The following is a 12,358-nucleotide window of genomic DNA, read 5'->3' on the forward strand; positions in this document are numbered from 1 at the left end:
AAAGAGAGAGAGAGAGAGGAGAGGAGAGGAGGGAGAGAGAGGAGAGGAGGGAAAAAGAGAGAAAGAGAGAAGAGAGAGAGAGAGAGAAAGAAAGAAAGAAAGAAAGAAAGAAAGAAAGAAAGAAAGAAAGAAAGAAAGAAAGAAAGAAAGAAAAAAGAAAACAATCTCTATCTTGATAAAGAAAACAATAAAATGGAAATTTGATTTTTGGATGATTCAAGATATCATTTACTACTCACTGTAAGAACTGCATATGAAACAGCAGAACTGAATGACAACTGGGCTAGTATTAATCACAACTGCAATTCTTGACTAGGCTAGTGAGGTATATTCTTAGTGAATATATATTCCTAGAAGTTTTTACTACTTTCAGTTTCAACATAGTTAGTGACCTATTAGGAATGAAGCACAATATTTATAAGACAAAGTAATCTGATCAAAAGACTAATTCTTAAGAAGCAGAAGAGAGAACCACAATAACCAACTGCAATGAAAAGAAAGATGGTATGATTTTAATGTTTCTCCGTAGAGTTATCTGGGAATAATATAAAGCTTAATACTTATCTTTATTAATAAAAGAGGGTAGAAAAAAGAAATTTAAAGCAAGGGTCTCTTAAAACTTTTCAAACATGCTGAGTACTAAGTAACAACAGATACATTACTAGAAATATATTTTACATTAATTTTCACACCACATTAAAACTACAGACAAATTATGTAGTACCTGTGTTGAAATCTAATTTGGTCATTTGAAGAGCATAAGCTTCACAATCCTTCTTACTAAAACTGAAAATAATTACAGGTTGAAAATTTCTTTCCATAATCATTTTCACTATCTTGAACACATTTGATGGTCCTGCAAAAAAAGTAGATAAATCATACACCAAAATTAATTAAAAATGGATGACAGACCTAAACATAAAAGCTAAAACTATAAAGCTCTTAAAATATGGGATAAAATCTTGATAATCTTAAGTCAGACAAAGTACTCTTGGATATGACACCAAAAACAAAAGCAATAAAAGGAAAATAATCTACTACTAGAGTTCATCAAAATGAAAAACGTTCATACTTTAATGGACTTCATTAATAAAGTAAAAGAAAAAAACTCCCATCCAAACACAAAAAAATATTACAAATCATCTGTCTGATAAAAGTCTAAAATCCAGAATAGAAAAAGAAGTTTTACAACAGAGCCAAACAATCTAATTTACAAGTGGACAAAGTTTAAGAAATAGACATTTTTTCAAAGATGTACAAATGACCAATGAGCATATAAAAAATTGCTTAAAATCACTAGTCAATCAGGGGAATGTATATCAAACCACACAGAAATATCACTTGACATTTACATGGATAGACACAAAACTCGAACAGACACAAAACACTAAATACTAGCAAGAATGCGGGGAACAGGGCAGAGTGGTACATGTCTGTAATACCAGGGGCTAAGGCAGGAGGATAGCAAGTTCAAAGCAAGCCTCAGCAACTTAGTGAGACCCTGTCTCTAAATAAAATACAAAAAGGGCTGAGGATGTGGCTCATTGGTTAAGCATCCCTGGATTCAATGTTGAGAAAGTGGAACCCTTATACACTCTAATGGGAATGTAATATGGTGAGGCCATTTTGGAAAATAATTTGGTAGTCCCCCAAATGTTAAACATATTCCTTTCATATGACCCATCAATTTACTCCTAGGTACATAACAAGGAAAAAATAAAACACATATATTCCTGCAAGAACATGCAGTACATAAGAGAATGTTTACAGCAACATTATTCATTAACAATCAAAAACTAGAAACCCAAATGTCCATTCACTGGTGAATGGAGAAATAAAATGTGGTATTATTCATAGAATGGAATGTTATTTGACCATAAAAAAGAATGAAGTACTGACACACAGTATAAGTGGAATGAATCTTAAAAACTTTAAGAAGCCAGTCACAAAAGACCACTTTTGATTTCCATTTATATGAGCTATACAGAAAGGCAAATCCATAGACAGAAAGTAGATTAGTAATTGCCTAAGTCCACAGAATAAATAAATAAAATAAGGAGTGAAAAAAAAAAAAAAAGGAGTGAATAAGATGGATAATGACTGCTAACGTATGCAGGAATTCTTTCAAGGTTGATAAAAATATTTTGGAATTACATAGTGGTCATGGTTTTAAAACTCAAAGAATATACTAAAAACTTCCAAGTTATGTATTTTAAAATAACGGACTTCATAGTATGTGAATTATGTGTAAATATTAAAAAAGCTTCGATAATAACATGAATTTACTAAAAACCACTGAATTGTACACTTTAATTGGGTGGCTTCTATTTTATTCAAATTACATCAAAATGAATGTAGAGATCAATCTTTATTCATTCAATTTTGCTATATATCACCTAGAACTCTAAATAGATTCCTGAGAAAAACATTAAAGACATAAAATATTGGAATAATTTGAATATACAATTTACATGTAAAATCCTCTTGAAACAAAGTTCCAAATTACCTTTTGTTCCTCCTTTCCGCCCCTTCTGGTCTCCTTTTGCCAAATCACCTGCATCTCGAAGCACTTGCATTGCAGTATTAAAATTGTCTTCTCTGAAGTCACCCTGAAATCAAAGATCTTTTTAAGTAATTTACATTTAATCATAATTCAAACATTTTTCATAACTCAAACACAAAGCTTAATCAAATAATAAAAACAATTTAACAATAAATAAAACAAAGGTTACTAAAATAATTAAAACATAATCCTTGATGAGAGGTAATAAGAGGTAATAAGAAGGAATGGAATTGTGAAAAGCAAGGCATAAAACATCTGAAACACATCTAGAGCCTCAATTCTCAGATGTTTTTAAATACTAGAAAAGGAAGATAGAAAAATTCATGCATAATAAAAATGCAAATCTCAAATATAATTTTATTTATTTATTTTTAAGCCAGGGTCTTGCTAGGTTGCTCAGGTTGGCCTCAAATTCCTGGGACTAAGCAATCGTTCTGCCTCAGCCTCCCAAGTAGCTGAAACTAAATGCATGTCCCACAATGCCTGGCATCAAATACAAATTCTGAAATAAAAATATTTTAAAAAATAAATCTTGGAATGCAAAACTATTTGAGAAAAAAATATGCATCTCTGCCATTTTTCTCTAGTTCAATATCAAGGAAAAACAAGATAATGAAGTATGACAGAATGACAAACCCTTACATTTTCATCAACCACAAGGTGAAGGCCATCTCCCCCTGCTGGAAAAATGTAGTGTTGCAATGGAGTAGGCCTATAATCCGTGTAAATGACATGACAAGGCTGTAAAAAGAAAGAAATAATTACATACACAAACGTTTTATCTCCTCAACATAAAAATGTACATTTGACCCATCCAAAAGATCTCATGTAATTAAAATGGTGATTTAAGCATGTAAAAATAAAATACTTTAAAAGAATATTTTTAAAACTAGTTAAGAGGAAAGAGGAAAAATTAAGTCTACCAAAATCATACAAGACTGTCTCAATTCACCAATTCCCTAATTGGTGATCCTATATTTCAAGTACCCATTACCTACTCCTGGGATAATGTAAGTACACAGAACATGCTCTGTTTCTATGGAATAATATGGTGATACAAAGGATTCCTGAGGTAAATGAACTTTTTGTATCCCACAAATGTTTTTCAAAATCTTTCTAAAGCAGCAGACTGATCTAGCTATCCCAGCAGATCTAGATCCACTGGGTTTCTCTCCTTTAGGCAACATCGGTGGGAAAGTATTAAAAACATTCTATAGGAGTGCAAATAAATAGGTTAAAAATAATTTTTCATGAGGATATTAGTGCAGAGGAAAAATTAAGGGCAAAAAAAATTCAGTATGCACAAACAAATAATTGTTACAGAGCCTAGACAGACACTAAATCTGCACTAGAAAAGAAAATGGAAACAAAAGAAAGTGTGACAATGTTACATGGGAAAAATCAAATCAAATTAAATGTTCAAGAGACCACTAGGTACCAAAGCCTTAAGAGGAAAGAAACTCTACTTTGTATTTGTGTCTCACTGTCAGAGTAAATACAGTCATTTCCAAACCTGGTGGATAATCAGGATTAACTTAGAAACTTCGAAAAAATCTATCTTCCAAGGGTTTGAGATGGGACTAAGAAATCAGCATTTCTAAAAAGTTAGATGATTTTGATAAGCTACTTGTATAAGAAGTAGTAAGGCTATTCTAATCAGAATAGCATTAGAAGAAAAGTACAGTAAGGCCAATCTGTAAAAATAATAGCATCATCAAAAGAGAGAAAGAAAATACCTGTTTATGTAAATGGCAAATCCATTCAGCAAACTGTCGGGCATTTGGAATAGTAGCCGAAAGAAAGACGTAGTGAACATTATCAGGAAGCAAAATAATAGTTTCCTCCCATACTACGCCACGCTCTGAAAAAATAAATATACCCTGGAATTCAGTGACATTTTGGTGACAATTATCTAAAATAATTTTCTCTTAAGCTTAGTAATTTAAAATGCAGAGCACTTTACACAAGCATATTTTTAGCGACAAAACCTACTGAAAACTACTTTTCATCATGAAGCTATGAATTAGAAAGTTGGTACATTAAAACACCATCTACTCTGAAATAGCCTGAAAAAAAAAGCAGTTCCAGATTGAATCCTTTCCTTCAGAGTCCCAGTGACAAGGCAGGGAAACAGTATTACCACTACACTTTAAAAAGCTGGGGTTAATGGCTTGTAGAAAACTATGAAAACAAATTTGGAAGTTAAAACTATTACTGTTCCATATGGCATCTTTCATTTAAATTACCATAATGGTCCTGTGAAGATGAAAGAAAGATCTGATGAACACCAGAATTCTAATAAGTCAGTTTTTAGTAAAATGAAAAAAAACCAGGAAAGTCAATTTGACAGTTTCCTCCCTACAATAAACAAATCAACATGGGATTCATGATTTTAAAACCAAAACCATTCTGTTCACGGCTTAATAGAGTGAAGTGGACAAGGGTGAAATACTAATAAAAACTTTGTTAAATTCTATTACTTTTATCAAAAACACAGCAAATTCTGTGCTTTTAAATAAAATATCAAATCCTGTTTTTAGTATGTACATATGAAACATTACCCTTTAAACCTCTTTGTTAACATTAACTCTCTCAGAACTCCCAAAATTCCCAGTATACTTACTTTTCCACTATAGTAATGTAATGGCCAGAATAAAGGATATAAATAATTTTTTCTCCTTGCTCATTTTTATTTCACATGCCTACTTCCACTTTTTACCATAAACACACATTTTAGTTTACTGTAAAAAACTAAACTAACAATAAAAATCAAGAATGTTAACCTTGTAAGAAGTTTTAGAAATTCTTTAATGTTATTGATATTAAAGAGTTCTGTATTAAAAGCAAGCCAGTTTTGCTTTTTGTTTTGTTTTTGTTTTTTTGTGATATTGGGAATTGAACCCAAGTCCTCAGGCTTTAACACTGATCTATATCCCCAGCATTAATTTGCTTTATTTGAATTTGTATTCTTTTTTGGTACTGGGGAGTGAACTTAACTACTTAGCCACATCTCCAGGCCTTTTTTGTATTTTATTTAGAGACAGGGTCTCTATGAATCGTTTAGGGCCTTGCTCATAAGTTGCTGAAGCTGGCTCTGAACTAGAAATCCTCCTGCCTCCGCCTGCCGAGCCCCTGGGATTATAGGCATGGGCCACAGCGCCTGGCTTGAATTAGTATTTTCTTATCCAACAAAAGTTACTAAAAGTTATTAAGGAGCTTTACTTGAAATCCTGAGGAAAATGTTTCATGATGATTTCTACAATTTAATGAAGCTATAACTTATTAGAATCCTAGGAACACAAAAATTGAAAGCAAAATTGAGCAGTTTTGGTTCAAAATCTTAATGCCTTTGTTTTTAAGGTCAAAATCTTTTTTATACATGTATATTTTTTAGTTGTTAATGGACCCTTATTTATTTATATGCAGTGCTGAGAATTGAACCCAATGCCTCACATATACTAGGCAAGTGCTTTACAACCAAGCCACCACCCCAGCGCTCCTAATACCATTCTTTAGTGAAATACATGGTATACATCTCAGCACTGTAGAACATACCTGAATCTCTCATGTAATGGATTTCATCAAAAATGACCCAAGCAACTTCTCGCATAACTTCAGAACCTCTGTACAGCATACTTCTTAAAATCTATTTAAAAAAGGGGAGGGGAATTTAGCAGGATTTTAGCACAACATCTAATAGACAAAAACTTTCTTTTTCCCATTAAGGAATTCTGGATATTCTTTGGATATATTAAAATAATTTTAGATGGCTACATATCTCTGACTTCTCAACTTGAATTACTAATCAAATATAATCCAAGAAGAGAACCATTATCATCTCTACTCTCTAGGATATAAAGCCACTTTCTTTTATGCACAGCACTTTCCCAAGGGCTGCACTTCCTAGGATTTGAAAGAAAGTTAAACTATCTTCTGAGACAATGGATCCCACAGTTTGCCCCTTGTTTACTGCATCATCACTTCACAACACAGACTCTTTGAAACAATCTTTTTTATTATTATTTTTATTTTTGGAGTTAAAAGAAAATTTCCATAGATAGATTTGGTGCCTAAGTTATACTGAACACCAAAATGAAAAGTGAGAGATGCTTTTTGTTGACTCTCCAGACAGAACCTAATTTATGCTATTATACTATATTCTTGTAAAATGAAAGGATATTACTAAAGTATGAGCAAAAGTACCTCAAACAGTAAAGATAGCTAATCATGTGTAAACCTTAGTTATTAAATATTGCAAAACTTAACTATGATTATAAGAAGAGGCTAAATACTGCATTTTTTAAAAAGCTGATTATTTACCTACTTTAATCAACACTTAGATGATGCAGAGGAAAAAAAACAAAATCACATGGAACAAAAAGAGCCACTACTTATAAGAAACTATGTATACATAATCAACAAAACATTTTCATGTCACTGACAGTAAAAACTTTAAAGTACTTGAAAAAAAGAATCCATACAACATGAGGAGTAGCAGTAATTTGGAAATACATTTAATGTTACTAGAACATTTTAAAATAAATTGTATTCATTTCAAATAAGTCTACTGAGAAAATGAAGTATTGTATTTTATTTAAAAAGTGATAAAATATTACATTCTAATTTAATAGATATATTAGCTAAATTTAAAAGGGAAAGTTAAGTGAGGCACTATATAAATTACCTCTGTAGTCATAACAAGACAAGATGCTGTAGGATTAATAGTCACATCTCCAGTCATGAGACCAACATCTTGAAATTCTTCATACATTTCACGGTACTTCTGGTTACTCAAAGCCTTAATTGGGCTGGTAAATATTACACGCTGCTTTTCCCTTAAGGCTAATGCAATGGCATACCTAAAAATGTAAAATGAAATTAACAATAAAGAAATTATAAAACTTCTTTCAAGTACAGGATCTCAAAAATTGTTACTATGTAGGAGTTGAAGATGCAGCTCAGTGATAGAGCACTTGCCTAGCACATGTGAGGCCCTGGGTTTAGCACCATATAAAGATAAATAAAATAAAGGTATTGCACCCATCTACTACTCCAAAAAAAATTTTTTTTAAATTGTTAATATGTAATTTAATGTTCAATCTTTCCTTCATTATTTTCAATACTGACTTTGCAGAACATTTATATCTATTCTATTTATTACAATAATACTAATAAATCTTAAAATAAATTCTAAATATAATAGTATAAATGAATAAGAACATTTTAATTTTAGCTCTGCTCATTCAGTTAATAAAACTTGATTGCCAATACTAATGGACTACTAATGATTACCCTATTTCCTGCAAGAAAACAACTTTGATATTACTAATGGGCCTCCAAGTTTAGAACCTCTCTGCCTGTCAGTTTATACATTTACAGAGTACGATGAGAAAACCATAGAAAACAAGTGGGTATTTGTTCTCCAGAGTTTCAAAACAAGTCAATCTATATGTATTCTTTTTCCCAGGTATAACAGTAATCAAATCAGTTCTTAACTAAAAGTTATAGTCAGTTCTGATTATAGAAAAGTTCTTCTGCAGCTATGGAATTTATAGTAATACTATTTGTTTTTAACAAAAATTCTGTAAAGTACTTAAACAAAGACCATGAAATTAGAATTACCTCTAACACTATGGTAGATCCTCCTTGTTTAGAGATACAGTTTCTGTCCACTACAGCCTTATGATCTAGTTGAGGAACTAAAACAATATTATCACCCAAAATAATGAAACCAGCAATTTAAAAAATTAAAAGTTGTCCCAAAATGATCAAATAGGAATTTTAAGGCATGAAAAAAAAAATACAAGCATGCTACATGCATTATCTGAAATGCCTACTTTAAAAAAAATTATAAGATATAAAATGAACAGAAAATTATGATCTATAATCAAAGGAAAGTCAGATTTAAGAAATTATGCAGAGTGGGACTGGGGTTGTGGCTCAACCGTAGAGCACTCGCCTGGTGCATGCAAGGCCCTGGGTTCAATCCTCAGCACCACATAAAAATAAATAAACAAAAATAAAGGCATTGTGTACAACTAAAAGAAATATTAAAAAAAAAAAAAAGAAAGAAAAGAAATTGTTCAGAGTGGCCCAGATAATGGACTTAGCAGAGAAAAACTCTAAAACAGCAATTAGAAAAATGTCCTTAAAATATAAGAAGTTACTTTCTAAGAATTAGAGAAACAGGACAAAGATTCAATAAGTAGGCAATCTCAACAGAAACCAAAACTATTAAAAACACAACCAAATTAGAATTTGAAAAAGGACCTTATCAAGTAAGCATCATAGTACACTACTGAGTAACAAAGTCTTTGAAAAGCAGCAGCAACAGAAAACAATATGCAGAGGAGAACAAAATACAAAAGAATACAATAATTAAGGCTGACTTCTCATCAGAAACAACAAAGTAGTCAAGCTCAGGGGCATATGCCTGTAATTCCAGTGGCTTGGCAGGCTGAGAATGGAGGATTGCAAGTTCAAAACCAGCCTCAGCAATTCAGTGAGGCTCTAAGTAATTTAGCAAGACCCTATCTCAAAATAAAAAAAATAAAATAAAAAGGGCTGGGGATATGGCTCAGTGATAAAGTACCCCTGTGTTCAATCCTTGGTACCAAAACCAACCAACCAACAAACCAATAAAGTAGAATGAAATAGCATTAAGAGAAAGATTTGTCCTGAGTGTTGAAAGAAAAAAAAAAAAGAACACCAAGAATTCTATATCCAGTGACAATCCTTTAAAAACAAAAAGCAAAATAAAGAAGATTCAAATAAAAACTGAGGAAATTCAGTGTTAACAAACAGATCTACGAAAATTTTTCTTAAAAATACTTCAGGCTGAAAGGAAACACAACCAAAGAATCAAGGAATTAAGACTAAGACTGTATGGTCAGAAACAATGGTGTATACCTAAAATCCCAGGTACTCAGGAGGCTAAGGTAGGAAGATTCCAAGTTCCAGGCCAGACTCTGCAACTTACTTAAGGCCCCCTCTCAAATGAAAAATAATAGTAGGGTTGTAGCTCAAAGGTAGAGCACCTCTGGGTTCAATCCCCACTACTGTGACAAAGGAAATAAAGAAAAAAATAAATACATGGGTGTACTTAAAGACCATTATTCTTGAAATTGTGGCATTTCCCAATAAATGGATGAAATGGAGACTATCACAGTAAGTGAAATATGCTAATCCCCAAAAACCAAAAGGCATATGTTCTCTCTGATATGTGAATGCAAACATAGAATAAGGGTTGGGGGATTAGACTGGATTACAAAAAGGGAATAAAAAGGAAGGGGAGATGGGAATAGGAAACACAGAACAATGAATCAGACATAACTTTCCTATGTTCATATACGAATACACAACCAATGTTACTCCATATCATGTTAAATCACAAAATGAGACTCTAATTGGAATAAGTCATACTCCATACATGTATGATATGTCCAAATCCATTCTATGTGTATATTGAAAAAAATAACAAATTTTTAAAAAGGAATATGTAAGGGCATAAAGATATAATTCATTGAGGAATGCTTATGAAAATAACTAAATATCATTTCAGATATGCTTGACTGATAAAAATTTTAAATTATAGCCTAGAATTAGTAAGGATATAAGTAAACACTTATTGTTTTTAGACTTATTCATAAGGATATACAGGACAAAAGCACACTTATACATCTAATTAAAACTGTACTGTATTATATATGGATAGACGACAATGGTTTTATTTATCTCCTGATAGTATTTGGATTATTTCCAATTTTTTCTTCTTAAAAATGTTGCAAAATGTTGAATTATGCCTCCATGGTAAGCTTGCTGAAAAATTTTTCCTTTTAAATCTTTCCTGTCTGCAAATTTTAAAATAAAAAGTTAAAAATATTAATAAAATTATCCTGGAGTTCTGCTACTGAAAGTATTGTTCTTATACCAGACACACTGATTCTCACCTGGGAACTTACTGGATAATCTCTGGCCTCACTCTATCTATAATCACTGAATCATAATCTGCATTTTTTTTAAAGTTTCTAGTTTTTATATATTATTTTATATGTAAAATTCTTTTACATTCTTTGGTTAAATAAACTTATGAGAGTCTTTCTATTGGACAAAATATAGGAAAATAAAATAAAATTTTTAATTTTTTGCTAGTATTTTCTTTTCTTTCTTTTTTTAAATTTTTTATTTGTTTTAATTAGTTATAACAGTAGAATGCACTTATATACTTTGATATATCATACATAGATGGGATATAATTTCTCATTTTTCTGGGTATACATATTTTAGAATCACATTGGTCATACAGTCACACACATACATAAACAATGTCTGTTTCATTCTACTATCTTTCTTATCCCCACATCCCCTGCCTTCCCCTCCTTTCACTTCCCTCTAATAATCTAAGGTAATGCTATTCTTCTAAAAACACAATCTACTTTTTTTAGCTTGGCCCAGTTCCTCTCTAACTTTAATATACATATATCATATACATGAAAAATGCAAATTATAATCTAAAAGTGATAAAAATATTAATATTTTATAATATAGTATTTAATATAATATTTTAATTATAATCTGCATTTTTAATGTCATCACCAAGTGATATTTGTGTATTAAAGTTGGAAGAACTGGGCCAAGCTAAAAAAGTAGATTGTATTCTTCAACATGAATGATATTTTGTAGTCTGTTGCAGACTTGACTTTTTTGGTTTGACTTTTAATAATCTATAATATTTTATTTTTCTATTACCTTTTCTGCTGGCAGCTGAATTAGGTACTATTAACAGGAGGCAATTAAAGTAAAGACCGTAGAAAAAGAAACACATAAAATGACACCAATCATCCTATCATTCCCTTTACTTTGGCACAGTGATATATTTCATGCGCCATAAAATTTAAAAGAAATGTTTAAGTATTTTTTTTAGTTGTTGATAGACCTTTATTCTATTATTTATATGCAAAATGCTGAGAATCTAACCCAGTGACTCACACATGCTAGGCAAGCACTCTACCACTGAGCTACAACACCAACCCCTAGAATTTTATTTCATGTTTTTGGTACAGTCAACACTTATCTAGTCACCTATTTATTAGTTCTGTCCACACTTTCTTAGCCTATGAAATTTTCTCAGAAAGAGAGGAGTGATTTTGGATTTTGCAGTGTCATCTTATGGCATCAACTCTTTGCAGATGTCTTGATCTATTTTCCAGCCCCAAATACAGTACAGTCCTCTACCACTCCAGTTCTGTTCAGTGGAGCTGACTTATTTCTTACCAGTTCATTCCTTTTCAAAAGGTGCTGTAGTTAGATGCTAGTTTCCTCCTAAGGCATAGGTATTATAGAAAATAGGTTTAACTACTCTTAGTTCAATTATTTATCTCACTTAGAGAGACAAATAAAATAGTGCTATATTGGGTGCACTATGCTTTTAAAGTTAACGTATATAGTCATTTGCATTCTGGCCATTTATGTAACCTGGTTTTTATTTTTCCTAAAGAGGAGAATTTATATTAGAGAAAGTTTTCACATGTATACAGAAACCTGCTCTCAAATCCTAGGATAGAAAATCAGAGAGAATATTTTAAAAAATTTGCCAGGGTTATGGACACAGTTTTCCTACTATATAATTTTCATGCAGTTAATGTCACTCATTATAAATACTCAGGTCAGTGAGTTTTACTAAGTTACTTCAACTATATAACCCTCATCAGTTTTAGGAGACTTGCATCCATACAATTTGCATTCAAATTCACTTGTACCTTCAGCCACAGATAACCATGATCATGTTTTTGGCTA

The 12,358-nt window shown here is 31.5% G+C and overlaps 1 protein-coding gene across 2 annotated transcripts in view; it reads right to left on the reverse strand.

Moving 5' to 3' along the window:
• The window catches only part of Mtrex (Mtr4 exosome RNA helicase), a 100,041-nt gene that overhangs the window by 68,034 nt on the left and 19,649 nt on the right, over window positions 1-12,358 (reverse strand). For both annotated transcript variants that reach the window (XM_015497298.2, XM_048800036.1), the window contains 6 exons: window positions 7,248-7,422; window positions 6,119-6,209; window positions 4,300-4,424; window positions 3,206-3,304; window positions 2,507-2,609; window positions 725-856 (listed from right to left, as the gene is read on the reverse strand). In XM_015497298.2, the coding sequence (XP_015352784.1) occupies window positions 725-856; window positions 2,507-2,609; window positions 3,206-3,304; window positions 4,300-4,424; window positions 6,119-6,209; window positions 7,248-7,422 (725 nt within the window). The remainder of the gene's footprint in view (window positions 1-724; window positions 857-2,506; window positions 2,610-3,205; window positions 3,305-4,299; window positions 4,425-6,118; window positions 6,210-7,247; window positions 7,423-12,358) is intronic.

Source organism: Marmota marmota, unplaced genomic scaffold (assembly GCF_001458135.2).
Source record: "Marmota marmota marmota unplaced genomic scaffold, marMar, whole genome shotgun sequence".
NCBI lineage: Eukaryota > Metazoa > Chordata > Mammalia > Rodentia > Sciuridae > Marmota > Marmota marmota.